This window comes from Mixophyes fleayi, chromosome 8 (genome assembly GCF_038048845.1).
Source record: "Mixophyes fleayi isolate aMixFle1 chromosome 8, aMixFle1.hap1, whole genome shotgun sequence".
Taxonomy (NCBI): Eukaryota; Metazoa; Chordata; class Amphibia; order Anura; family Limnodynastidae; genus Mixophyes; species Mixophyes fleayi.
Genome location: NC_134409.1, coordinates 135,530,294 through 135,558,065, shown reverse-complemented (window position 1 = coordinate 135,558,065; position 27,772 = coordinate 135,530,294). Strand labels below are relative to the sequence as shown.

General features: G+C 42.9%; 1 protein-coding gene across 5 annotated transcripts in view; it reads right to left on the bottom strand.

Moving 5' to 3' along the window:
* TMCC1 (transmembrane and coiled-coil domain family 1) overlaps positions 1–27,772 on the bottom strand; it is a 181,324-nt gene that overhangs the window by 11,044 nt on the left and 142,508 nt on the right. Inside the window, exon 1 of one of the 5 annotated variants that reach the window (XM_075183708.1) lies at positions 26,200–26,437. The exons of the other annotated variants lie outside the window; for them this stretch is intronic. Within the exon in view, the coding sequence (XP_075039809.1) occupies positions 26,200–26,238 (39 nt within the window). The 5' untranslated portion in view covers positions 26,239–26,437. Of the gene's footprint in view, positions 1–26,199; positions 26,438–27,772 lie in introns of those variants that run through there. 5 annotated transcript variants of the gene reach the window in all.

The window sequence follows — 27,772 nt, the reverse complement described above, 5'->3', positions numbered from 1 at the left end:
GTGCCCATTCTATAACATTCCTGGAAGTTATATATGATTTATACTGGAATAACTGAACAGTGTACAATGCCCCATAAAAAGCCAACATCTGTAACCTCTGACAAGATACTCGGACCCGGAAATGACAGGAGTCATAATACGTCCTATTAATTGGCTACAAACATTTTCTAAATTAGAAAAATTAAAAAAAGAAGTAAAATAAATAATAATTAAAAATATGAGTGAGTTACGTCACAACAGGGTCAGAAAACAAGAAACTTCCCCAACTGGAAAATACCAAAACGTTCTGTGATTTAGTTGTATAACAGTCAGCTGGTAAAACTTCCCTTCAGTTTTCATACAGTCTGCATTTCCTATATAAACATATTCCAGAGATGTGGGGGATAACATGGCGCTGTATAGATGAATGATAAAAGGTAATTCGGAGGATTCTGTATAATTATTATATTTTAGGCACAGTATCTTCATTCGACTATTCTAAGGTCCCAGAGGTCACCATTTGGGGTTATAACCTCGGGTCAGGGCGGCCTGAGACTCACCAGCTGTTGTGGGAACACACGCCCTGCAAGACTGTGGTTGGTGCTGGGACTTGTAGTACCACCACAGCTGGAGGGCCACCCCTGCCTACTTCTAATCTTGCAATAATGAATCTTTAGGTTTGCAGTGTTACTGGGAGATGGGCCCCTTCTAGAAGCACAAGTCACCTTTACATGCAGACCCCCGGCTGTCACCAAATACTTCATCCAGATCGTTCATTTGTGCAAAACTTCTTTGTTATTTACTGAACAGGGAGCAAGGGGTTAATCTGTGCCCAGAGGTTGAAGGGTTACAAGAAACCGGCAGACTCATGGTGACATCATGCTGAGAGAGAGACAGCTCATGTTTATGGTATGAAACTGGGGAGGGACTGTGGGTCACAGCTGACAGACACGGAAGTGACTGCATCCTCCCCCCCAACCAGCACCTGACTGAGGTGAGCCCCGGGCCAACATCCTGGAAGCAACCCATCCAGCCCGATACACATGTAGGGATCCTCTGCTGATACACGTGTACAGATGTAGGGATCCTCTGCTGATACACGTGTACAGATGTAGGGATCCTCTGCTGATACACGTGTACAGATCCAGGGATCTACTCCTGATACACGTGTACAGATCCAGGGATCTACTCCTGATACACGTGTACAGATCCAGGGATCTACTCCTGATACACGTGTACAGATCCAGGGATCTACTCCTGATACACGTGTACAGATCCAGGGATCTACTCCTGATACACGTGTACAGATCCAGGGATCTACTCCTGATACACGTGTACAGATCCAGGGATCTACTCCTGATACACGTGTACAGATCCAGGGATCTACTCCTGATACACGTGTACAGATCCAGGGATCTACTCCTGATACACGTGTACAGATCCAGGGATCTACTCCTGATACACGTGTACAGATCCAGGGATCTACTCCTGATACACGTGTACAGATCCAGGGATCTACTCCTGATACACGTGTACAGATCCAGGGATCTACTCCTGATACACGTGTACAGATCCAGGGATCTACTCCTGATACACGTGTACAGATCCAGGGATCTACTCCTGATACACGTGTACAGATCCAGGGATCTACTCCTGATACACGTGTACAGATCCAGGGATCTACTCCTGATACACGTGTACAGATCCAGGGATCTACTCCTGATACACGTGTACAGATCCAGGGATCTACTCCTGATACACGTGTACAGATCCAGGGATCTACTCCTGATACACGTGTACAGATCCAGGGATCTACTCCTGATACACGTGTACAGATCCAGGGATCTACTCCTGATACACGTGTACAGATCCAGGGATTCTCTTTTGATTCAGATTACCTGCACACAGCTCCTTTCTAATACACAGACATCGAGCCCCCCTCCCACCAATACAGGCACAGGCAGCCCCTCTCCTAATACACAGACCTCCTAATACACAGACATCTCCAGTATCACAGATATAAAGAGTTTACATAAGACACAGACAGCTGTATAACTGCCCCCACTTCAAACACAGCACTGTGCAAACAGCTTTGTTCCCCCACACCCAATCCTCTGTGGGACCCAACAGGGCAGGTTTTCCAGGTGACATAATTATACCGCCTGTGGATCTGTTACAATGTATCAGTCAGTAATGATTACACCACCTGTGGATCTGTTACAATGTATCAGTCAGTAATAATTACACCACCTGTGGATCTGTTACATTGTATCATGATAACACCTGTTCTCCAGAAAGGAGATAAGGAAAACATGCACTGCTAGGGGGCCCTGAGGACTGGGTGTGGGAACCTCTGTGTGTATATTAGGGAATTTAGACTGTAAGCTCCAATGGGGCAGGGACTGATGTGAATGAGTTCTCTGTACAGCGCTGCGGAATTAGTGGCGCTATATAAATAGCTGATGATGAAACACTCAGCTAGAGCATAGGTGTGAATCTATGAAACTACAAGTACCAACAAGTCCCCTAATCTAGCTCTTTTGCAAAGTAGAGTGGCAGGACATGCTGACACTTGTAGTTCCACACCACTCAGAAGGGTGCCCAAGCCTCAGCTTGCTACCCCGTGCCAGGGATAACTGTGTCAAAAAATAAAGTAAAGATTATAAGGAAAGTACCCCACACATTTACTGGGTGTCAGGGGCCACAGAGGGGAATCTGCTGGACAAAGCATTGACAGTACATAGAGGCAGTGTATGTTTATTCCACAGGGAGATCCCATTCAGCTCTAATCTAATACACACAGTGTCTGCTAATCTCATCCTCACCTCAGAGATAAATCACTGTACACAATAGGGGTAAATAAACCTCTTGTTATGTGTAGTCCGGATACCAGAGAGCTGCAGGACCACAGGAAATCCCATTACACATCTTATCAAATGTAAAGGAAGAGAAAAGGGGGGGGGGGTGGCGTGTTGGGGGCCAGTACTTGGAGGCGATTATATGGACCAGTACAAGCTACATATAAACAAGGACACAGGCAGCCATGTAGGCCCGGACTTGTCACCATATTGCCATTTTCAAATCACTGGGAACTAGAGACATGGCCGCTCAGAGAAAGATATTTTTTGGGCACTGGTTAAATCACTGAGACACAAAGTGCCTCGTGCCTCAGCTATGTCACCATTTCCCAGTGAACCGATAAGCTGACTATCATCCACAAAATGGCTGCCCCCACTGCGTGTGTCGGCTGAGGCGTGTACTGTACTGCAATGAGGAAGAACAGGTCTGTAAACCAAAGGGAAAGTGAAAGGTTAAATGAACCGCACACGCCCTAATATCACGTATGACGAGCATGTGAGAGGCTATATCTGACATATAAGCTTCCCGACAAGTCAGACCTCTGGGGGCGCTGTACACGTGGGGTATGGCAAGTGGATTGGGGGGCTGGAAAAAATAAAATAAAAAATAAAAATTAAAATGTGTTACTCATAACCCATCCAATGCAACAGTTCCTCGTCTCTAGGTCATATCATACAAGCGGCATTTTCCACGTTAATGTGAGCACTAGGTGGCAGAGTAACATGTAATCACAATATGGATTCTCTGGAGGTTTTAGTGGAGCTTGTGCCGTCAGGAAGTGAGGAACAAACATTTGCGGCTTTGTAAGTCCATTTCCTGCACATTTATTCATCCGTGGCTACAAAAAAAACCATTAGTTACGCTTATTTCTAGTAATTCCACACAATGTAGACAGAAATGTAGAGATGGGGGAAAGTACAAGAAATGTGAGATTTGAGGAACTTAAGCGAAAAAACAGGAAGTTTACTTTTTTATTAAAACTACTTCTATTATTGTTGCTGGTTTGTGAAGTACCACATTGCAGGACAGCGTGAGTACAGCCTAAACGGAGGAGGAGGAGAGCTTACACTCTAATGGGGACGGGGGGGGGGGGGGGGGGTCTGTGCCTAGTGAGGTAGGGGGGGGGGGGTTTAGGTGGGTACCATCAGAAGATTTAGAGAACATATAAATCTTTGGAGACTGGGATGGAGTCTGATCAGGTGTGGTAGGCCTGACACCCCGTAAGTCCTAGAATTACACCCTATGTAAGAGTATCCGAGAGACTTGGCTCCTGGCACAGGAAACACTGTGTGTATCACTGTCAGAACCAATCACCCCCTGTAAGGGAAACCATAGTCCTGACATAACAGACACAGCTTCAGGCAGTGAGTAGGTCACACAGAGCGGACAATATAAATGGCCGCAGACTGTACACTCAGGTCCTGGGACAGAGACACCAATATAAATCTTATTCCTACAAAACCCCGTCATTAGTGTGTAATACAGCCAGGTAATTATTTGCAGATATGTGAGAAGGTTTGAGCAGGAGCCCGCGGCTATACACAGCCTCAATATACATTATACACCCTTCCAGGATCAGAACAATGAGCTGAATGGAGAATTATAAAACTATAATCCTGAGACCTGATCCCAGTGGAGAAAATATCACATTTATAGCTGTAATGGACGTAACATCTCATCACACCCACCTGGGACGCACACAAATAAGTGTTATGTAGAACAATCAACACTCGTCTCCTTATCCCCATCGCAGATATATTGTCTGGAGCTTTACAGAGAAATATAATACAAGAGCCTCTAAATGGACATTTTTCTTCTGTTCAGACACCCTTAGTATCCCTGCAGTCATTTTGTGGGCCTCTATAGTGTGCAAGTAGCAATTTTGTTGCCCTATTTAAAGTGGAGGCAGCCACTTGTAGCCTGAACCAATATTCACAAGAAAGCAGCTTATGAATTCACCAGGGACTCTACCAATACATTAATTAGGCTGCTGTTTGGTCCACAAAAAAGTCTCCAGTGAGTGCCTCGACAAAATGGCTCCTAGTGATTATTCTGAATGCTCTCAGATATTCGGCTTCCTCAACCTTAAACACCTTGGCTCAGGCCACTGACAGGTTACCTGCAACACATCTTATAAAGACTGTCCTTGTAAACGTGGTTGTGACATCTGTCATGGGCAGTAAGGATGTGTCATATCCTGTAGTCACCTCATGAAAACTATTACTAGCAGAGACAAATAAATAGCATTATAAGCACACTCATATCTAGGCATGCTATCCTTGGAGGAATGATGCTGCGGGTGTGGTCCTTACTAACCACAGAATACAAACAAGTCTGACAAGATCATCAGTAATACTCGTTTATAACAAAACACCTAATACTGAAAGATGATGATCCTATAATATTAATAGCTGATGATATATATATATATATATATATATATATATATATATATATATATATATATATATATATATATATATATATATATATATATATAGATAGTTTATTTTTCTTACAAGGTAATTCAACTGTTTTTAGGCAAAGTATTAAATCTTAAAGTCAAGACTGTTACATGATAAAAAACAAAAGAAAGTCACTTGGTTTAGAAACTTTAGATTCTGGGCTTTACTTAGGGAAAGCAAAACTAGCTGCAATCCTCCACCCAAACCTGTACCCAATATAGAATGCCCGGATTCTACACTTTGTAGAGGAGGATGAACTCTACAGTCTCCTTCAATGTTGGCATAGCTCAGTTCACTCATGAAATATTCAGGCGTTGCTCACTAACAATTACCATATTTCTGTAAAAGCCCATTCCGCAGTCCATACCTTATGAATTCAGCATATGCAAATTTTAATAAAAATAATGGCAAATTTCATGCAGCAAAAGGCAAAACTGTAAAGCGAACGCACGCTAGTGTAACACACAAACATATGCTGGTCAGATTGTGCTCTCATTGTTTAATCTTTACATGCACTTTAATGATATGACCACTGTGGACAATACACATTACAGAGACGGACATCTGGATAGGAATGGTAATTACCTGCCCCATAATTGTACACACACAGTGATCAGGCTGTAAACCGAGGAGACAGACTGGGATCACACACAACTGTTACAGGCTCCTCATCCAATTTACACTGCAGTCTGAAAGATGCCCGATCCCCTCCCGATTGTGTACACAGAGGACGGGCCAAAGTAAGCAGTGACAGAGATCAGTGTTTGCATATATATAATTGCAAAAACAATGATCGCGGAATGACAATTGTGACCGTTTAAATACCGACGTATCTGGGGAGGGAAGTAAGCTCAACAGCCGATCAGCGCAGCTGCTGCAGAACTTCTTGAGGAGCCATTAAGTGGCTTCGCTCATCACTGAGGTATGAGGTACAAGGCAACGCTAGGTGCTAGTGAGCAGATAGGGTACATCCTCATGAATATTAACACAGCCCAAAGAATGTCTGTTTCTGTGTGTAGGTGATGGGTTTACTTACACAAAAGGGGAATAACCTACAGCATATTCTGTTCTTCTACAGGGAGTAAAGGAGCAGAGATACTGAAAATGATGGCACCTCTGGTTAGGGGCAGGGGGATTCCCACCAGACTGACCAATTTTGGATAGTCCCTTCCTTTCAATAGTGTCACCTCCCAAAGAGGGAATTTCTACAAATGTCTACAATTGAAAGAATACATCAAACTAGATACCTCCTACCCCACGACTAATCATTTATCAGAAACCAGCTCTATCAGAGTACATAGCATGAGATTATATTATTATCCCCATTTTTTTATATAGCGGCCCTAATTCCACAGCACTGTACAGAGAACTCACTCACATCAGTCCCTGCCCCATTGGGGCTTACAGTTTAAATTCCTTAACACACACACAGGTCAATTTGATAGCAGCCAATTAACCTACTAGTATGTTTTTGGACTGTGGGAGGGAACCAGAGCACCCGGAGGAAACCCACGCAAACACGGGGAGAACATACAAACTCCACACAGATAAGGCCATGGTCGGAAATTTTAATTATGACCCCAGCGCTGTAAGGCAGAAGTGCTAACCACTGAGCCACCACCAAAATATACTCAAGTCTGTTGTGCAACTTAAATTCCTAAAAAAAGACTCACATCTATGTTAATTAATGGCAATAAAGACACATTAATTACACACGCTGCATGTCGGCGGTCCCCATTACACAGATCCCACGGCACAGGTTGCACCTGTATACACATAGCTGATCTAATAACTGGTGGCCACGAGTCCGTACCCCAGAAGCACAACTCCAGAAAGAACTACATTTGCTAACGATAACATATTAATGTCCTAGTAACATCCTGCACTTTTTCTTTACAAAGGATTTGTGCATTTTTCCATTGTAAGACGTTGGCCAAACCCTGGATGTTGACTGTTCCTCCGTGCACACACTAGCAGGGAGCGGCCCATCCAAATCTGCACTCAGAAACCACCTAAGCTCAGTGTCAACAAGCGTCCCTCGCTAACAGGGTATATATCCTTACAGAGAGTTACTTAAACCATAACATATACACACTGTGTAAGCAGCGCTGACTACACTCCCAGATTCTTGACAGACCTCCACGTCCAATTGTCCCTGAAGGCCACTCACTGACCTACGAAGCGTGCAGGGACGTGTCATCATGTCCAGCCCCCTCAGGGATCAGAGGATCTGTGACATCATATTCTTCGCTCCACCCACTTGATGACATAAGTAGCATCATCAAGCCCCACCCACAACCACATTTCATGCCGTCCCCTCTCCCATTCTACTAGCATTTTGCGGCAATGTCAGATGGGTGTGAAGGTGTTCAAATTCTTTCAGACCAGGCATTCTGACGTTCCTCCCACGTGACATTACAGCCAATAGAGAACACTCTTTACCCGAGCAAGAAAGCTCATTTTAGGCTGCTATGTCTGTATTCATAACGGAGAGAATTATGGTATCCTAACTGCTTCAATTATTGACCTGACTGTAATTACCCCACTAATCAGGGTTGGACTGGCCTGCCGGGGGGGACCAGGCTATCCCCTGGTAGGCCCCAACCCTGATCGCTCCCCCTCTTCGTTGGTGGAGGGAGCGTAAAACTTTTTTTATAATTTTTTTTAAAATTACTCACGTGACCGCGGCGCCGGCACCTCTCCTCTCTGCTCCGTTCGCACTGAATGTCGGGCGTGAGGAGCGGTGCAGAGAGCAGTCGGCAAGAAGAAAGAAGCCGATAGAAAAGGTAAAGTGAAGGAACAGAAGCAAAGGGGGAGCACAGACAGCATGGCAGTGTGTGATGGAGGGGTCAAAGCAGCATGGCGCAGGGTGATGAGGGGGGGCAGGAGAAAGGGGGAGCAAAAGCAGCATGCAGGGCCCAGTGTGATCATAAGGAGGCATAGCATGGTGATGAAGGGGCACAGTAATGTGTGTGATGGCACAGCGGGCTTGTGGCAATGTAGTGTGTGTGTGTGTGTGTGTGTGTGTGTGTGTGTGTGTGTGTGTGTGTGTGTGTGTGTGTGTGTGTGTGTGTGTGTGTGTGTGTTAGGTGGTGGCTAACTAATGGGGTGCTATTTTGTTTGTGGGGTAAAGATGGGGCAATTTAATTTTATAGTGGGGACTATTAATTTAAGATGGGGTGTTTGGGGGCTATTAAATGAATGTGGGGCTGAGTTTGAGGAGCATGAGGTCTTATTTATTAAATATGAATATGAATTATTTAATGGCAGTGACGGTTGCGGGAAATAGGTATATTTATTATACGTAAATGCGATTCATTTATCGCAGGGGCTGTCTGGAGAGAGGGAAATGGGTTTATTAAATGGGAATACTATTAATTTAATATTGGGGCTGGAGGAAGGCCTAAGTATTAATTGTGGGTCTATTGATTTAACGCCGAGGCTGGCTGAACTTTTCTAAATGTACCCATTATTTTTTCAAAATATGGCCCCCAACATTCCAGGATCCAGACAAACTGCAACTAAAGGAACCAGCAGCCACAGGTGGTAAAAGTGACAAGAACAGGTAGGACAGTCTGTCAAATGTTCTGAGTCTAGTGCAGGCTTGACTTACCTGTGGCACTCCAGGAGTTTGTGAAACTACAAGTCCCAGCATACCCTTCCAGCAATAAGCTGCTATATATTGGCAAAGCATGCTGGGGCTTGTAGTTTCACAACACCTGGAGTGCCACAGGTTAGCCAAGCCTGGTCTAGTGGGACAATCCTGATTTTTGGTGACTGTTCTGCCCAATCTAAGGGGCAGGTCAAGACTGTGTATTCTTTATACACACACTGTATGCTTTATATACTACACTATGGTGCTAGCTGTCCTTCGTGGACTGACCACTCCCCCTCTAGTGTCTGGTCTCGCCTCTATGGTGGCTGGCCATACCCCCTCGGGTGGGCCCCTAGCGTTGCAGTCCCCCGTGGGCCCTTCATGCCCCAGTCCGACACTGCCACTAATACTGAGAGAGGTAAAACTACTAAGGCTCATTCAGACGGGCAAGTTCTCCGTATTTTCTCACACCATATATGGAATATGATGAGAGAAAAGTTTTTCAAAGCTTAACTGAACTTCGCAGTCCCTATATTAATCTATGGGGACTGCTTTAAGAAACCTCCGATTTCTCCTGCCTTAAACCCTTCATAAATTGTGCGATAACCATTTTACGGAAAAAACTTCAGTTTTAATGGCTGATCGTACTGTAATAAACAGACCCATTAGAGTCTCTCTTGTGCGTTGTGGTCCATACGGAATGTGACAATTATCAGAAAACCCGTCTGAATGAGCCAAACTGATAAGCCAACCACACATGTACAGATCAAACTATGTTCCTGTATTAAGGTTACTGCTTTCCCTTATAATGGGGACACAGCAACATAATTCAGAGCAGTTTACACGTGGACGATGGGATCTGCGGCGTGTGGTGGTCCTAATTCTACCGTTAAGCCCTGTAACATCACAATGGAGGGATCCAATTGTAAAGTGCTACAGAATTTGCTGGCGCTATATAAATAACTGTTGATGAGGATGATGGGTGAATTGGGCATTTCATATAAGGGACCCTTTTACTGAATTATTTTGGATAAATGACATTTCTTATATATTGGGGGTAACGCGTGACTCTACAGCACCTTCGGTTGGTGTATCTTTGTTAGAACTTCAATTGTAAGACCGACGGAAGTTACCCGAAACGTACGTGTAACCGGCAACATGCAAGTTTAGGTCATTTCACATAAAACCTATAGAAATCCCCACAAATGGGATTTTGTTGTGTTTTAGACAAGTTGGGACATGCTCCAAACACCATCACACTGAACAAATGTTTTGTGGTGTGAACAATTCTATGCTAATTGACAATCTCTATCTGCATCGCTGATTAGGTCAGACACAGACTCTGCAACACGACCTCTGTGCCCAAGCTTCCTACCTAAAGGATAACTCTTTATTTGAGTAATATCGGTCATAAAACGAAAATTTGTTCAAAAAATATGGAGAGTGTTTTGTAATTTTTTCCCCCATTGTGACCCAGATATCATGTCTGGGTCATGTTAGGTCAGAATGTCTCCAATTCTCTTTTGCAATGAGGAACTACTCTACTTCTGTCTTACACACTTGTTTTCCAACTGCAATCTCCTGGGCCAAGTTCAATATTTGGAGATAAAATTTATTTTTTTGTCAGTTTAAAATAATAATAAAAAAAATGTAACCCGGTTTGTTGCAATAGGAAAATCAGTGCGAAAAGCATAAACCGTATAAAACGGATTGCGAAAAAGGTGTCCGGTATAGAAACAAAAACTGTAACCTTATAAAAATATTGGTTCGCTCCATAAAATGGCCGCCTACCCTGCGTTCTAGCGACATGTACACCATGCTCTGCGTTAATCACATAGATTCATTTTTCTCTCATCTGTCCTAGCCTGACCTGAACGTGGGGGATAAGAGTTTCAGGTGACTGAATACTTGGAGGAATTCAGCCTATAATCATAACGCCTGAGCCACATAATGGAGGGGTCCCAGCTGGCTTCCTGCGGCTACATCCCGAGTTTCCCAGTATATCCTTTACATTCCACGAGTTAGGTTACAGACACAACCGTCGTGCAATTAATCCGTCATAAAACTATACGATGTGCCTACGCCAGGGCTCGAATCAGCCATTGTTGTTACTACCACGTCCCAGCCTTTCACTGCCAGGGCTTGCTGGGACTTATAGTTGCACACAGGTGTCCCTGGTTTACACTGAGCTATAGCTGTTCCTGAGCGCAGAAGACAACACAAGCAATTACCGCAGTGACATATCAGACCTCCATACAGGCGCGGTGCGGCCTTTAGAAGGAGAAATTAAAATGTGGAACTGCGCCGTTCACTTGCTCCGAAAACAAAATTAAAATCACCCAATAGGCCAAAATGTTATAAAGTGCTTGTAATTTATAAACTTCACACCATATTAGCCTTCTGTGTGTCAGCTGTGTGACATGTATTTTGACAGGAAAAGAAATATCTTAATACACAGAGCAAAATGACTATGCATAAATTAGCGCGTTAATAAATCACACTGCAACATGTGAAAGGAAGGGTTACTTTAACACCCGAGATATCACAAGACGGCATATGAAAACCTATTATTTATGAAAACCCCACACTTGATTACCATTGTAAAAGCCCCAATTATCGTGAAATATAATGTTTTTCTTTACTAAGGGGATAGTCCGTTATATTTGAGAGATACAGGGTATATAATTATACAATATAAAACATTGATCATTAGTGATCACATCCTGCAGTTACACCACAGTGCCAGAAGGTGGCAGAGCAGAGCCAAGTGTGACAATAACGTTTCTTAGCGGAATCCAGTAGTGACGGGGTTAAATATTTATAATAAGCATTGCATCTTAATAGGCATCTGTTTGATAAAATTCAATTAATGAACTACTCTTCCAGAGTAATAATCTGTACAAAGGATCATACTAACATTCTTGAAAGTTGTATATTCAGGGACAAGCAAAATTACATATATAATTCAGTTATCCATGGGGAAAAACCCCCAAAAGATTGTATTGTAGTGTGCGAGAAGATATTACATATAACCTCTGCCACATACCAGATAAATCCCACATTGCATGTTCCAGGAAGGTAACCTTAATATCAAAATAAATGGAAGAATTGAGATTATGGTCAGGAAATAACATTTGAACAGGCATATTTTATATAAGTTGCCACTGTGTGTATGTGTATGTGTATATATATATATATATATATATATATATATATACACACACACACACACACACACCTTATACAGAAATAATAAAAACGGACTGCTATTAGTGATTATACCGAATATGTTTAACAACGTGCAAATCTCCTGCGAAAACCGTACCATTCGCCTAAACAGTGGGTAGAAAGCCATTTTGCTTGATGAGGTTTATCACCGGCCCCTGTTGAATGGATTGGCTGCATTAAAATTAAAAAAAAATCTCTTCAGATCGTATCGCTAAAAATCACCAGGTGACAATACGGTAATGAACAGCGCCCAGTATAGGGGCAGGGCTCATCACAACAGGCCCTTAATTATTCAGTACCTGTCACAGGAATTCTCTGGGTTTTGTTAATTGATGTTAATCCCTGCCTTCCCTGTGTAATACAATGTCAATCTCCAGGTAACAGGTTCTCAAGTATGAATATTGGTTCAGCTCACAAAATGGCTGCCTCCACAGTTTACCTCAGAAGGAACCCCAAGTGATGTCAATGGATCCTGCTGAATGCATGGACTATCTTTAAATACTGGTGCCTCAGGAAATACCTCAGTGATGTCCCCTTCGAGTAAGGCTGCCTTCCTAACTATGGACCACTGGTTCATTCTCGCACATAGGGGTTGCTACAACAAAATGGCCGCCTCCTCTGTGTGTAGAGGACAGGTCCACTCTGCATAAAATGTTGGCGCTGCAGCATGACAGATACGGCTCCTTTTAAAGAGCAGGTTTAATGTGAAATCATCTGTACCACAAACATCTTTATGCACCCCATATGGCACAAGGATGATAATAAACTGAACTGCAGCCATGTCTCTGCCCTCCCTGTCACTTCGGTGGCTTGTTCACCCTGTCTAGGAAATGAGGAGGTTTGTGGCAGGAAACCGCTCTACAGAAACACGAAATCAACAGTACACATACATAGTGCTTGTATATACACACATACGTGTTACAGATCTACACTGGTGCGGATGTTTGTGACTTCAAGTTTTAACCCCTGCAATGCTTGCATGTATTAAAAAGATATAGAATTTGTAATAACACAAACAGGGTAGGATGGCGTCACGCTGATGCTTTCAGTAGGTTCAGGAATTCCCATGCATACATACAAAAAAAACAAAGATATATATATATATATATATATATATATTATTCACTTAGCTACCATGGAACTGATTGATGGTAATCCGGGAATCTTACACCTAGTAAGACTAGGGGAGAGAAGAGAAAAAAAAGTTATGTTGTGACGCACTGGGCGGAGTTTATGTTTACTTTCAATTCTGATATTCTTAGGTTCACCCTAATTGTTTTATCCATTACATTATCTCATGATTTTTTTTTCATTCATTACCATCTATTATTTATATTTTTGACATCACATTTTATTATTATACCTCTGTAATCATCCACCACCACCGGTTTTGCCTAAACAGTTTTTGGGGCAAGTTTTTCTCAGGACATTTAACCACTCTCAGACCTGGGGAAGAAGAACAGGTCCAGAAACAAACTACACTAGGCCTCACCAGACATCCAAATCCACGTGACGCCTCATTCCACAACACACACACCTAAGTGTGCTCATTTTGAATCTCACAGCATATAACGAGGGCTTAAAACACTCTTTGCATGAATATTGGTTAAGGCCACAACATGGCTGCCTACACTGTGTGCAGGAAAATGGCTCTATAAGGCCAGACTTCTGACAGGATTTTGTGACTTGTTAAGCGCCGTTAATATTTTTATCCCATCTGCCGTCCTGTGAGGTCCATATGAAATGTCAGAAGCTTTATAAGTAATTAGGTCTTCCTTAGCATTCTTTTGTATATAGATACATAACAAACACAGACACTTGCAGGCTGCGGTGTGGTCTGTTCCTGCATAAATACAACAAGTGGCCTCCAAACATCATGAATATTACAATAATTCATGTTCACCTTTAATAATAATAATAAAATAAAACGGATACTGCACAGATCTCCAGTGCCATTACACTTTAACGATTAAATTTGCTTCATAGGCAAAGAATGTGGAGGATTGCATGATAGAGCAAGCTTGGCCAAGCTGTGGCTCTCCAGATGTTGAGAAACTACAAGCCCCAGCATGCTTTGCCAGTAGATAGCCTGCTGATAGCTGGAAAAGCATGCTGGGACTTGTAGTTTCAAAAGCACATGGAGAACCAGTGGTTGACCAGACCTGACTGTCAGGGTCACAAAACTAGAAATACAATGATGACAATGTATGTAACTTAGCAGACTCTAATGCGAGCCACTGACCTAGGTTAGCAGCCATTTTAAGAAATTTATAAGAAAAACAAATTAAAAAGACCACCCACAACAAGAACATTATCTCAAATACATTTAATGCCAACACGCTCCTATAACGTTTACATGACTAATGTGACTGAATTTTGTGCTTAGTTTGAAGTGAATAATAATAATAAAAAAGCATAAAAGACAAAATCTCTGAACTGCAGCGTTGTTGGCGACGTTCTTAAAATCAGCTGGAAAACTGATTGTGTGACGACGTTAACGGCTAATCCGACTTCTCCATTCGGGTCAACAAAAAAAAGTTGTCTGGTTTCACAGAGGAGACACAGCCGGCGATACGCCCACGACACCCGTGTAAAAGTGATCATGTGATTCTCTTTTTAACGGCGGTCACAGCCATATCAGACATGCATATTCATGTATCTTTATTATAAGGAAATGTTCTCTATTTCTACATGCAAATAGAAAGAATTTATTTCACACATTTGAATGCATTAAATGGTGCCCTACGAACGCCTGTGCTGTAACCCATAGCAACCAATCAGATTGCAGCTATCATTTTTGCGCCACAGTTTAGAGACCGAAAGCTAACAGCTGATTGGTTGCTACGGGTTACAGCACACACAGTGGTGCACATGGCATGTTGAATGAGCCCCATGCGACATTATTACGACATTCACTTAGGGAACGTGGAAATATTCAGAAGCTTCTTATTAACTTCTTTATGACAACAGCAGTTGGAAGGCGGCGGCGGGGGCAGATGTGACATAACACGGAGATGTTATACTCGCTGCACTCACTAACTGCAGAATATTTCACATCTTACACCCACGTGTGATATCTCCACGGCAACAGATTATATTGCGGCCTGAAAATCGTATCGCCCTGCAGGGACCGACCAGGGGATTATATGTCACAGTAGTGACATACCAGTCGTTATACACCACATATCTGCCGGTCAGACCTGGTTCACCCTCATCAATGCAAAGAATAGACGACATACAATAAAATGGCCATGCATTAAATAATTGCTGTTTATTAATAACATGGTTCCCCACTATATATTTTAGCTCGCTGACATTTACTGCATGAATAACATCCGCTTGTAGCGAGGAAGTTCATAAATATCCTTCCTCTTATTCGTATCCCAATACTTCTCTCTTTGTATTTTTAAACACAGAACGTGCCATAAAATTATGATGCAATGTAAATGACCTGCTCTTAAAGGACGACTAGAGCGCAAATACAAGCTGGGGAGAGCTACAGATACATTCACAAATATAGGTGTAAATGTTTCACGATATCTGGGATAAAACTGATCATGGGGGCAGGATCTCTCCTATGCAGCGCAGACTTCCTGCCAGTAACCTCACTGAAGGACAGGCTGCCTCTTGTTGACTGAAGAGAGCCGATACCAGAGAATATTAGCTGGCTGTGAACTGCGCATCAAATGCGGACAAAATGACAAACGTTTCAAGTTCTGTCAATGCATGAAAACATTTACATATACATTTGTGTAGGTTAATAGAAGCTCATTTAAAGAAGACCAGTTGTGTTTTAGGATTAATGTCCATTAATGTACCAGGCAACTCCCAGCAGCAGCCAGCAAATAATGCTGGGATTTGTAGTTCAGCGATAGTAAGGGGTTGTGTGCCAGATGGGTAATTAGGCTTTTTGCACCTCTGTCATTCTAAGATAAGTGTAAAGAAGAAATGCATTATGTCAATGCAGACTCTAAGAAGAGAATGACATTGCCCAGGAGGACACCCTAGGATGTATGTAAATTAGAGGGAGTTTATTATTCCAGCAGGATATTTAGAGTATACACACAGCAGGATATCCACCTTAGTGATCTCCCTTCCACCCAGACAGAGGTGCATTGTTCTGTTCCTGGGCTCGTACACGGGGTCACATACGTTTTCTGCGGAGAACGAGGGTCCCATAACGTCTGAGTGTTGATGGTGTAAACACACACGCACATGCCACACGGCTGCTCGTACAGTCTGGAACACAATTATGCAATCAGCTCATCAAGTGACCAGTCCTAGGGATTCACTGCCAGCTCTATAAATACTGCTGTAATGCACGGTGGCCAGCTGCCCGCTGCTGGCCCTGGCAAGAAGACCAGGGCCAACTTCCTGCAATGGGAAAGACAGATTTCTAGAGAAAAATGAAAAATGTTGGTGCTGCTCATAAGCTCTGGTTTTCTAGACTCTGCTATAAATACGTCAGACCTCGTACACACAAGAGAGAGAAGAGCATATATATATATATATTTATAAACACACACATGCACATTTTAATATATGCAGGAATTAGGGATCCTTATGGCAGGAGAACTAGCAGCGCACTTACAAGTTTTGGGAACAAGGGGAAGCTAAAGGGCTGGGGGAAAGGGGGATGTGGAAAGTGACCAGTTACTAAACTCTGAATATTTAACAAAGGAATAAAATGCAGTAGAGCTTTGTTCTCTCCCCAGGTGGGGGTGCTAGGGGTGGATAGGCCGTTGCTCTATCTGGTTTGTCTTTGATTGACATGTCCTGTCACTGTAGACTTTACATGTGTTGTGTGATAAGTCCTGTTACACAGTTGGGGTTATTAATGCCAAGCAGAGGCACAGTGTAAATCCTCTTACGCCCGGTTGTGTGGGCGCCAACACAACGCGTACGCCTGGAATGTTCCTGCACATTGCTCATAAACCCTCAGTGCAGGGACCTTAAAAGGGGACACTTCCCAGCTAACTCCCCGTCCGCTTATTCCGATAGGTCCCTTGCAGAGACACAATGTGTATGTTTGTGGGGTTGCGCGGTGTCAGATGGTGAATACCCCCAGCCTTCCCCAATGGGCACATTGCCACGCTGAATCCTGTGCATGCGCCCGCAGACGGCAGTTTTTACCTCAAAACCACCAACTTTGTGCACAAACGCCCATTGTCAATAAACCAGGACACGGCTTCTAGAGTGCAAATCTCTCTTTCCTTATATCTGTACTTGTACCAGCGGTTTACTTGCGTGTGGAGATGCGATCGCCTATCTTGTTTTATGGCCCTGAATCACGATAAACGTTCGTACAGCAAAGCACGAAGAGAAACAAAAACACACTTCTGGGAGAAAACTGTTAAAGTCTGAGCCACGCACGTAATAATCTCTCAGCCCACACGACAATTATATAATATAATTAGTCAGCAAATAACAACAAAAATCAGACTTCTGCTGCATCTTCGCACACATGGCGATAACAGAGGTAAAAGGAGGATTTTGACCCGAGTTGCTCATAAAACTGCTTCTATCTTTATTGCTTACATAAAAATAACAGATAAGCGTGGGGATTGCTACTAGCCAGTCTTCTGAGAAATAATAAAGTCTTACATACGTTTTGGAATAACCCACGAGTACAGAATGAAAGCTAACTGAGAATATTTTGACGACGGGGGCAGTATTTTCCCCTGTGCACACCAGACTTCCTCTCTGTAAGCCTATTGCATGGAACTGTCAAATTGCTTTTAATAGAGTAAAATAACTAGAAGTGAGGTAAATAACTCCTGTCAGGTTATGGGAATGTTAATATATGTATTTGTGTATGGTACAAGATGCCTTTAACACTGAATAAACTTATTTTACAATGCAGCCAATCAGTGCACAGGGCAGACATCAGGTCTTTGAATTGAATGGTTCAGCTTACAAAACAGCTCCCACCCCTGTGTGCACTTTCCATAAGATTTAGTGGTTCAGATTAAGAAATCAGAAATGGAATGTAAGAACTCAGAGGTAACGCAGATTGGGGGGGGGGGGGCTGCACTGCTTACCAAACACAGCGTACACAAAGCTCTGCAATATCAGGACACTTGACTCCCATGTCCCCGTGTTTACACAGCTTGTCTCCAAACCGGTTCTCTCTCTCCCAACCTATTGCTGTAATTAATACATAGGGCGTTGGGGCCTGTGAAACACTTAAGACGAGTTAGACAATTACTGCCCTAGTCATAACTGTCACTGCCCAAAACCACATCAGTCATAACCACCCAAAACATGGACAGTGGGATGCTAAACTTCAAGACAAAGTGGCAGGAGTGTAGAAATGATAATAGACCCAGCAAGCTGTGATGCAACGCTTACTGCCAACTGACGTTTAATGTCACCATCGCACACAGACACTCTGGCAACTTTATCTTCAAATAGAACCACACTGTCAATCTTTTGGACTGGTTGACCAAATGTTGTTTTGGATATATTATTTATTTTTAACAGAGCTTGGCATCTGGTACAAAATTCTGCACATACATGTGTGTGTGTGTGTGTGTGTGTGTGTGTGTGTGTGTGTGTGTGTGTGTGCTGTCACATTAAGAATCACAATTTTGTATGAATAGATTTAAGATTATTGAGTTTCTCCACCGACCGCTACCATTGACCGATCTGCACTCTCCCTGAGTTTACAAAAAAATGGATATGCCCATAAAAAGGACCTGGAAAATCTGTTAACCACCCAGTTCCGAAATAAAAAGGGTAACTGGTGCTGTTTAGTGACCCATGTAGACATGGCCATTACAGTCACTGTGAGGAGCACAGCCAAACAATTGAATTAACAGGGGCATCCAATATGGTGCCCAAAATTATACAAAAATCCTTTGTGTGGAAAATCCTAAGAATTCCAGATGAAGACTCCTATTCCTGTATATTTAAAAGCTTTAGGAACAAATAACAGAAGATATTGGATATAATTGGGGTAGATTTATCAAACATTGGAAAAAGCAAAAGTGAAGGTGTTGTCCAGAGAAACCAATCAGATTCCAGCTATTATTTATCCATTACATTCTAGAAAATGAAAGCTAGAATCTTATTGGTTGCTATGGGCAAACCATATATATATAACAAGATGCCCATTCACCTGGCATTACCAGTCTACTCTCCTATACTACACGATATACATTAGGTCACAGGTTCTCAGGCCCGGCCTCCTGGCTCTGCTGGCAGGGGGTGAGGCCCGCCTGTTTCATTGCTTCTCTTTGTGTCGCAGACACACACCAGGACTAATATTTATTCTGAAGCCATGCCAACGTCAAAACTTCAGGCACTTATAAAACATTTCCACAACAATGACTGCCATCCTGTCTCTGGAGATAAGGACCGGGCAGCCGCCCAGGCACTGGCTCTTCGATGCAGTCACATGCGACAGCCGTTTAGCTGACAGAGCTGGAGATCAGAGCAGGCACGTCAGTGGCTTACAGCAGCGGCAGCCATTTTGTGGGCTGAACCAACGCCCATGAGGATGTAGCCTATCGATTTGCCGACATCACTAAAGTAGGAGGCATCAAGTAGTCATATGTTGTCTCGCTCTCTCTCCCAACTGCTGACATTCTAACAGCTTCCACCCTCGAAACATTCTAGGGGTAGCACAGTGGTTAGCATTGCCGCCTCACAGCGCTGGTGTCATGGGTTTGATTCTGCCCAGGGCCCTACGTGTGAGGAGTTTGTATGTTCTACCCGTGTTTGTGCTCCGGTTATCTGCAATGACATTCTGTCAGGTTAACTGGCTTCTGGCAAAAATATTCCTATTGTGCGTTTGTGTGGTAGAGACTATAGATTGTCAGATCTATTGGTGCAGAGACTGAGGCGATTGTCAAATTCTCTGTAAAGCGCTACGTAATATGGAAACGTTACACAAAAGCTGTCAACAATAACAGTCCATTATTACCCCGATTCCGTGACGCTTAATTACACAACGTAGGGAGCGTGTTACACCAACCTGTGATGCCAGTCAGCTCCATGTGTATATTACAATCACCCATCTGTCATTAGATTTATTATTATTTATTTATATCTCAGCACAAAGTATTTTGTAAAAAAAACCAACAAAAAACAAACACCCCCCCACAATCCTGTTTTTACCTTCTCAGACCGTAAGAATTAGGTAAAGTGATATTTTACGGCACACACTTTGGGGAATTACATGACATTACAGAGCAGCCGGGCAGTAATAGCTCTCTGTGTGCTGCGGGATAGGTAGGATGGTTCACCAACATCTAATGTGCATGATCCAGACACAAGCCATAAATACGTTACAAGTGATTTATGTTACAGCTTTGCTTTAATTAGTTTAAGTTGCACGTAGACTCCATTTAGCCTGAACTAGTGATGTCATGAGGGGTTGGAAAGTCACACAGGTACTAGACATGAGCCGGACCGTTTAGCATCATGTAACTATATTAGTAGTAGAATTATTTACACAGTTTTAGAAAGCCTTAATATTTTATTTAAAGGTATGTGACCACAATCCGATATTTTCTGGTTGAATGGTCTATAAACATATTTATCTACATATACTTACGAACACTGACAGACATTCTTTACTAACTTTTCTCAATCTAATTCCCAAGTGTACAAATTCTAGGTGTTTTCCACCTTCAGGCAACTTTAATTTAAACAATTACTAAATGCATTGCCTGATTATCTAGTCTTCCTTCAACATATTTCAGCAGCCAGCTCTGTCTCATCAATCATCCATATCCCAAAAATATTCATAGCTATCATCATCATCTATTTATATAGCGCCACTGAATCCGCTGCGCTGTACAGAGAACTCACTCACATCAGTCCCTGCCCCATTGGGGCTTACAGTCTAAATTCCCTAATATACACACACACAGACCAAGAGAGACTAAGGGCAATTTAACAGCAGCCAATTAACCTACCAGTATGTTTTTGGAGTGTGGGAGGAAACCGGAGCACCCGGAGGAATCCCACGCAAACACGGGGAAAACATACAAACTCCACACAGGTAAGGCCATGGTCGTGAATCGAACTCATGACCCCAGTGCTGCTATAAATACCTTGCTGAAAAGCACAGAAGACATCCAGCATCTGCGGACACTTTCTATTGCTCCTTGTCATACACTAGGGATCAGGCCTTTCCAGCAGTCTGACTGCCTGTTAAAATTAATTTAGCAGGTTTATCATTTAAAGTAGAAAGTAACTGGCAGCGGTCTGAGGGTTTAAGTTGAATTATATTGGTCACTTGGCTGCAGAGAAGCGCTATATAAATAATAATAATCATAATTATAATAATAATAATGCATTTGAGGAAATCCCTTCCTTGGAATCCCACCATTAAATCAATTTAAATGTCTCTGTACCTGCTGTAACTGCTGACATCTGCTGGACAGTTTGTGTAAAGACACCCGCAGGTAGACATCCTGTGGACCAAACTTACAGACGACTCCTGATTGGATGGCTGCAGCATTGGTCCAATCAGGAGTCGGCTGGTGTTTTCCGTGCTATACTCCACAATGCAGCTGATTATGCATAAAACAATGACGACATCAGCATCCAACTTCCACTGTCCTTACTGCTAAATACACGTTCACTTTTTTAACAATGAGGCTGCAACGAACAGAGGCATTGTGTGAGAAGTCTAGAAGCCTGTTGTATGTATACTGCAATGAAAATGGCATCACCCACACAAATGATGCCCAGGCAGGTGATTGGGCATGATCAATCAAAACAAGTCACATTAAAATATATATTACTCTGACATTATCACACTTGCAAACCTTTTATGACACTGTAAACTTCGTGTGAGTCGATACTCTTTAAAATGACAACTGTCAAGATGCAATTAGTAAACACAAATGTAATTCAGCTAGGTCATACACGGTAAACCAGGTACATCTATGGCTATGAAGGGTCCTAGGCATAGGGGGGATTTGCAAGTCGTCTCCATGGGGGTGGAGGGTCTCATTAAGGGGTTAAGGGAGCTGAACACAGTGCACGCTGTCACGTTAGCTGCTATTTCTGAAGTATGTTTATCTAGCAGAAGAGCAGCTGAACGCGTTCTTGCTATCACAGCTTTGAAGCTGAATTCTCACCCAGCACTTCCTGCAACAATAGTTTATCTGCGGAGACAGTTGCATTAGAAGCTCAGGGTGCAGGAGTAACACACTGCTAAGTTTAGCACATTGTCCCCGGCCTACATAGGAACAGACAGAGATAGATGGTCTCTGCATATTCAGCACATCTCAGCTCCTGTACTACATAAATAACAGATATTACAGGTTTCTAGAGATGGTGCAGGAACTGTGACTCTCCTGAGCTCTGTCAGCCCCATATTGGCCGCTTATCTGACCCTAAAAAGACAGCTCAATCCTAAACAGTTCTTTTATGTAAACAATACTGACCACACAGTCAGAAATATATGTAATAATTGTCCATAACGTCACAGAACTTGAAATATGTCATTATATGTACAGTAGATGAGTGGAAGCGATTGCTCTCTGTTGGGTGTGGTGTTTGTCAACAAACTTAAAGTCAGGAAGGATGATGTGCATAAGTAAAATAAATAAACTTCCTACAAAAAATAAAGATAACTTGTATGTCCCACTATAGGTGAAGTCTAATCACAAGAAACAAATATAGCGTGCATACATATTAGCATAAAAAAATGTCTTCAGCGAGTACAGAGTCCCATTTAGGAGTCCGTAGGAACTATTAAGAAACTAGATAGGAGATGGATCTATTTACACCAACAGAAATAATGCAAAGAGTTGGGCGACAGACATTTTTGGGGGGCATTTGGTAGCCTTGTTCCAATATTTGTGCATGCTTGGATTCGTTGAATTGTTTCTTAGTATATATTATATAGCGACAACATAGCACTGTACAGCGAATAATTATCATTCCTATCAAACAGGAATTGGGACTACGAAAGTCAAAATTTACTAAATATCCCCTAATATTATTCATTACACCCTAGAATAGCTGATCAAGTGCTATGTGATTTGGGCTTTTTGTCCTGATCAGCGCTCTTTCCCCAAGACCTGGGTCACGCGGCTTTTAATGGAAGGAGCGCAGGGGAAAATCGGGGACACAACTTAATAATGCATCATGTGGAAAAGAACTAAAAGTTTGGGTTTAGTCATCGCTAACAAACGGTATAGTATTAGCTTAAATGAATTGTAACAGTGCATTAAATACTCTGTCAGCTCACCCTATATACTGTGTATAGATATATAACAATTTGTCCAGTATCAAACACCGATTCCAACTTCCAAAAGCCCCAACATACAGTCTGACAATTCGGGACTGGATGGGGGGGTCGTGTTCAAATAGTAACGGAAAGCGGTCAGGATTCAGCATTGTGAAGTCAACGTAAAGTCACATTATTGGGGGAGGAGACTTCTGTATAAGAATTGTGTCAGAAGCACGCTGGGATTTGTAGTTCCACACCAGTGGAGAGACAGGTTGTCCACACAGCTCATGTCCGGAAATCATCTATACAAATCATTTTCTCATGCTGAACAAGAGGGGTTAAGCTGTTTACAGGGTTGAAGGCAACTTGTGCAATAACGCTACGAATGCAATTCAGAGGGAAAGTTCAACACATCGCTCCAAGTAATACAATATGAGATGGGGTATAACAGATGAAGCAATGCAATGCTACGTCGCTAAAAAGAAAAACCTTTGGTTTGAATTCTCAGATATCTCCCGAGAGAAGAACTATAACCATCTCCTGCCCGCTACGAGGCGAACATCACAGAACACAGCTAAGCGCACTTTACGTATTACTTTATCACCGGTTATAGACTCCGGGGAGCATTTATACAGATCCGGCCTCGTCAAGCAGTTCTAGCGCCTGTAATAATGCAGCCAGAATACTCTGCGGTCACCAGTTCTAAGCTTTTACCTCTGTGGCTGAAATCAGACATCATCATCATCATCATTACGGAGTTCAGCTGCTCAAACACCAGACACAGATACTGGGGCAGTTTAGTGGATAAGCACCTGGATAAAGGTGGGACACTAGGGATACTGGGAGGACTGCTACACAGGAGGGACTGGTGCATTAAGCACCCCCCCCCCCTCCAGTGTGCTCAGGGTCCTATATACAAATGCTGGACAGCCCCTGATGCCTAGAATTATGGCCAGTATGGCTGCTGGAGTAGACCTTGGTGACTTTGAAAGAGGGGTGATTGTTGGGGTGCGTTTGGCAGGAACCCTGGTTCCCAAAGCAGCGCAACTTACTAATGTTTCACAAGCAGCGTTGTCTAAGGTGACATCCGCATGATACGCTGAGGTGCGTACTCCAGGACGGAGATATCCGTGCATTAATTCAAAGAGGAAGACCAAAGCAACAGCGGATCAACTAAATGCAAAATATTAATCTATGGAGCGAGCAGCCGCTTTAATCAGAGGATCCAAGGATACTGCTCATTCATCATCATCATTTATTTATATAGCGTCACTAATTCCACAGTGCTGTACTCTCTGTACAGCGCTGTACTCTCATCAGTCCCTGCCCCATTGGAGCTTACAGTCTAAATTCCCTAACATACACACAGACACACACACACAGACTAGGGCCAATTTGATAGCAGCCAATTAACCTACCAGTATGTTTTTGGAGAGGGAGAAGAAACCGGAGCACCAAGAGGAAACCCACGCAAACATACAAACTCCTCACAGATAAGGCCATTGTCGGGAATTGAACTCATGACCCCAGTGCTGTAAGGCAGAAGTGCTAACCACTGTGCTGCCCATTATACCGGGGAATGCACATGGACTACTGAGCAGTGGATGGGGGTGGTACAGTCCCACTACCTGTATATAAGACCATAAAATCTGTATAACCGAACATTGGCAGCTATGTATTAGCTGTCAAACATCTCTTCTTTCCAGGGACGGCCTGAGCTTAAAAGATTTGTCCCCGGATAGGTCCCTATTTTTGCTGAATTCATTAGAACAATTCCTGTTATTCTGTAAAATGTTTGTCTACGCTTCGTAAGTAAATCTCTGTTGGAGAAGTGTTTGTGATGTTATTTGTTTTAGACATCTAATCAAGTTGCAATAAATCATATGTACATGGCATAAAGGTGAGTCTGGACACCCTAAAAATTATTTTACAAGGTTGTCACAAGAAATCCTCTTACTAAGTAAACACCGACATAGACCGAAAGTCATTAGGCTTCATTTTTCCCCAAGTGCAGGCTCAGTTATCTAATGAGATCACCCTTATCCATGGTTAGGTCTGCTGTAATTAAAGCAGAAACTGATCAGGAAATGAACAGGAAGTCGGTATAAAGCTCAGCAATAAACTCTCCAGTTTTACCAGGGTAAGAAAAATGCATTAAACAGCTTTCCCTGGTGACTGACATGGAAAGTGAGAGTATTTTACGGTCCTGAGATAGGACACAAAACTGCTCCCGGGATAGAATTATATTCAGTGCGTTAAACTCTGCCAGACTGAATGACCTGGCTGAAAAGCACATAAAGAAAAGAAAAGTAGAACGTTGCATTCAGAAAAGTTGCACCAGTCACTGCAAGGCACCTAAACGTGGACCAAAATGCTACAATATATAGGTGTATGGGACCTCTTCCCTTGTACAAGAGTCCCCCAAGGGTTTTCACAAATCAATGTCTTCAGAAAGGAGGAAACAAGGACAGCGGATAATATTTCAGGCATGGACTTTAGCATTACCAAAATCAACAAATACACATATGAAGCTTAAATAAAACAAATAAAATTGACACTTCGGCTATGATTAAACGTAAAAATTAGGAGATGTAAACTCACATACTAATATTTCTCAGTTTGCGGTTAAAACATTCTGCTGCCTATAATCTATTTCTAAAGCACACAGAAGGTTAAAAACACACACGACAGGCGCGAGTGCTGAAAATAGTGCACAGAGCTTGCAATCTAAATGCCAGATGTGAGCAGCCACAATGTAATCAAGCTACTTCTGATGATGATGATGATCAGCTGCCTTTTACCTTCAGCATGGCAAGTACCCGGCATATGAAGATGGCAGATATATGGTTAATCTAATGACCTGATCCATTACCCACCTTGGACAGCTGCCGCCTCAGGCTGAAACGTTGGACCATGATTGGGGCTTCACTCGCGATCACACAAAAGACACGGGGCGGGCGTGATGCCCGGTAGCGACTAGAGCGGCATTTCCAAGACAAAGGGGTGCCGAGAAAATAGGGATCCCCCGGAGAGCATCAGAGGACAGGCGAGGAGGGGTGTTAGCCGAGCAGATCGGCATGAACTTGGCTGTACCTCATTGTTCCTGTACTACACAGAGTCAGAGACAGAAGGGAGGGGCACAGAGGACGGCTCTCTACACTTCCTGTGAGTCAGCTGTGTGAGGGTCCAGACTGATGGACCCTGGAGACAAATCCCCTCCGATAGAGTATCCTTCCTCCCCCCACCTGACCCAGCCATCATCTGTTTCATTAGCAGCACAGAAATACAAAAGCAAATTAGTTTACGGTGCCCTGGCAGCAAGGAGAGAGTGTATCAAACAGACATACAGCATTTACTATAGATCTAACGCAAATCACTGCATCTGTTATCTGGTACAATATAGCTTTCTAAAATAACACGTCTTTGTTCCAGGTATCTGATAACATGGCTGCCAAGATTCACAGCCAATAAGGAACAAACGGGATCAAACGAACGTTTCGGATGAGACGCTCGAAAACCCAAATCGATGAAAATTAAAACATTTTTTCGTTTCGCGTTTTTAAACGCACATTTCTTTATCCAGGATGCAAAGACCCCACACAAAGCAGAAAAATGCCCATTTTTTTTAAAAAAATAACAACATTTTCCTTTATCTAGAAAAATAAACAGTTTGTTTGACCTCTGTTATCTGTGGCACATAGGCGCACACACACACGGCTGCTTTGTCTGTAATCACTTGAGCACACAGAGGGTGTATCTGCCCACCTCGCCCTGTATGGGGCTCTCCTCGGGACGTGAACCGACGGACAATAGTGTCTGGTACGACGCTGGGAGAGCTGATGTTCCCCTGCAGGCGGCCTGTGGCGGAGACAGACAGGGCATTTAAAGAGCAATGTGGTCGAGAAAATTTAACCCTTTATTTAAAGGGGTGAGCGGGGCGGTGTCCTGCAGAGCGGGGTGTCACTAATAATACATGGTCATGGATTACACCGCCTTGTACTCTAGTCTTCAGTGAAGTGTTTGACATTCGTGGCTGGTGTGGGGTAAAGGAATTTACAAGAGGTCGGTTGCAGGACTCTGTTATCATCATCATTTATTTATATAGCGCCACTAATTCCGCAGCGCTGTACAGAAAACTCATTCACATCAGTCCCTGCCCCAATAGAGATTACAGTTTAAATTCCCTAAAACACACACACACAGAGAGACTAAGGTCAATTTGATAGCAGTCAATTAACCTACCAGTATGTCTTTGGAGTGTGGGAGGAAACAGGAGCACCTGGAGGAAACCCACGCAAACACGGGGAGAACATACAAACTCCACAATGTTACGGCCATGGTCGGGAATTGAACTCATGTTACAGGATCTTAAAATCAGACTTGATGTTAATATATCACAACATTCCGCCACGTTCACTCAGAGTATGGAAGAATGAAACATTAACGGGC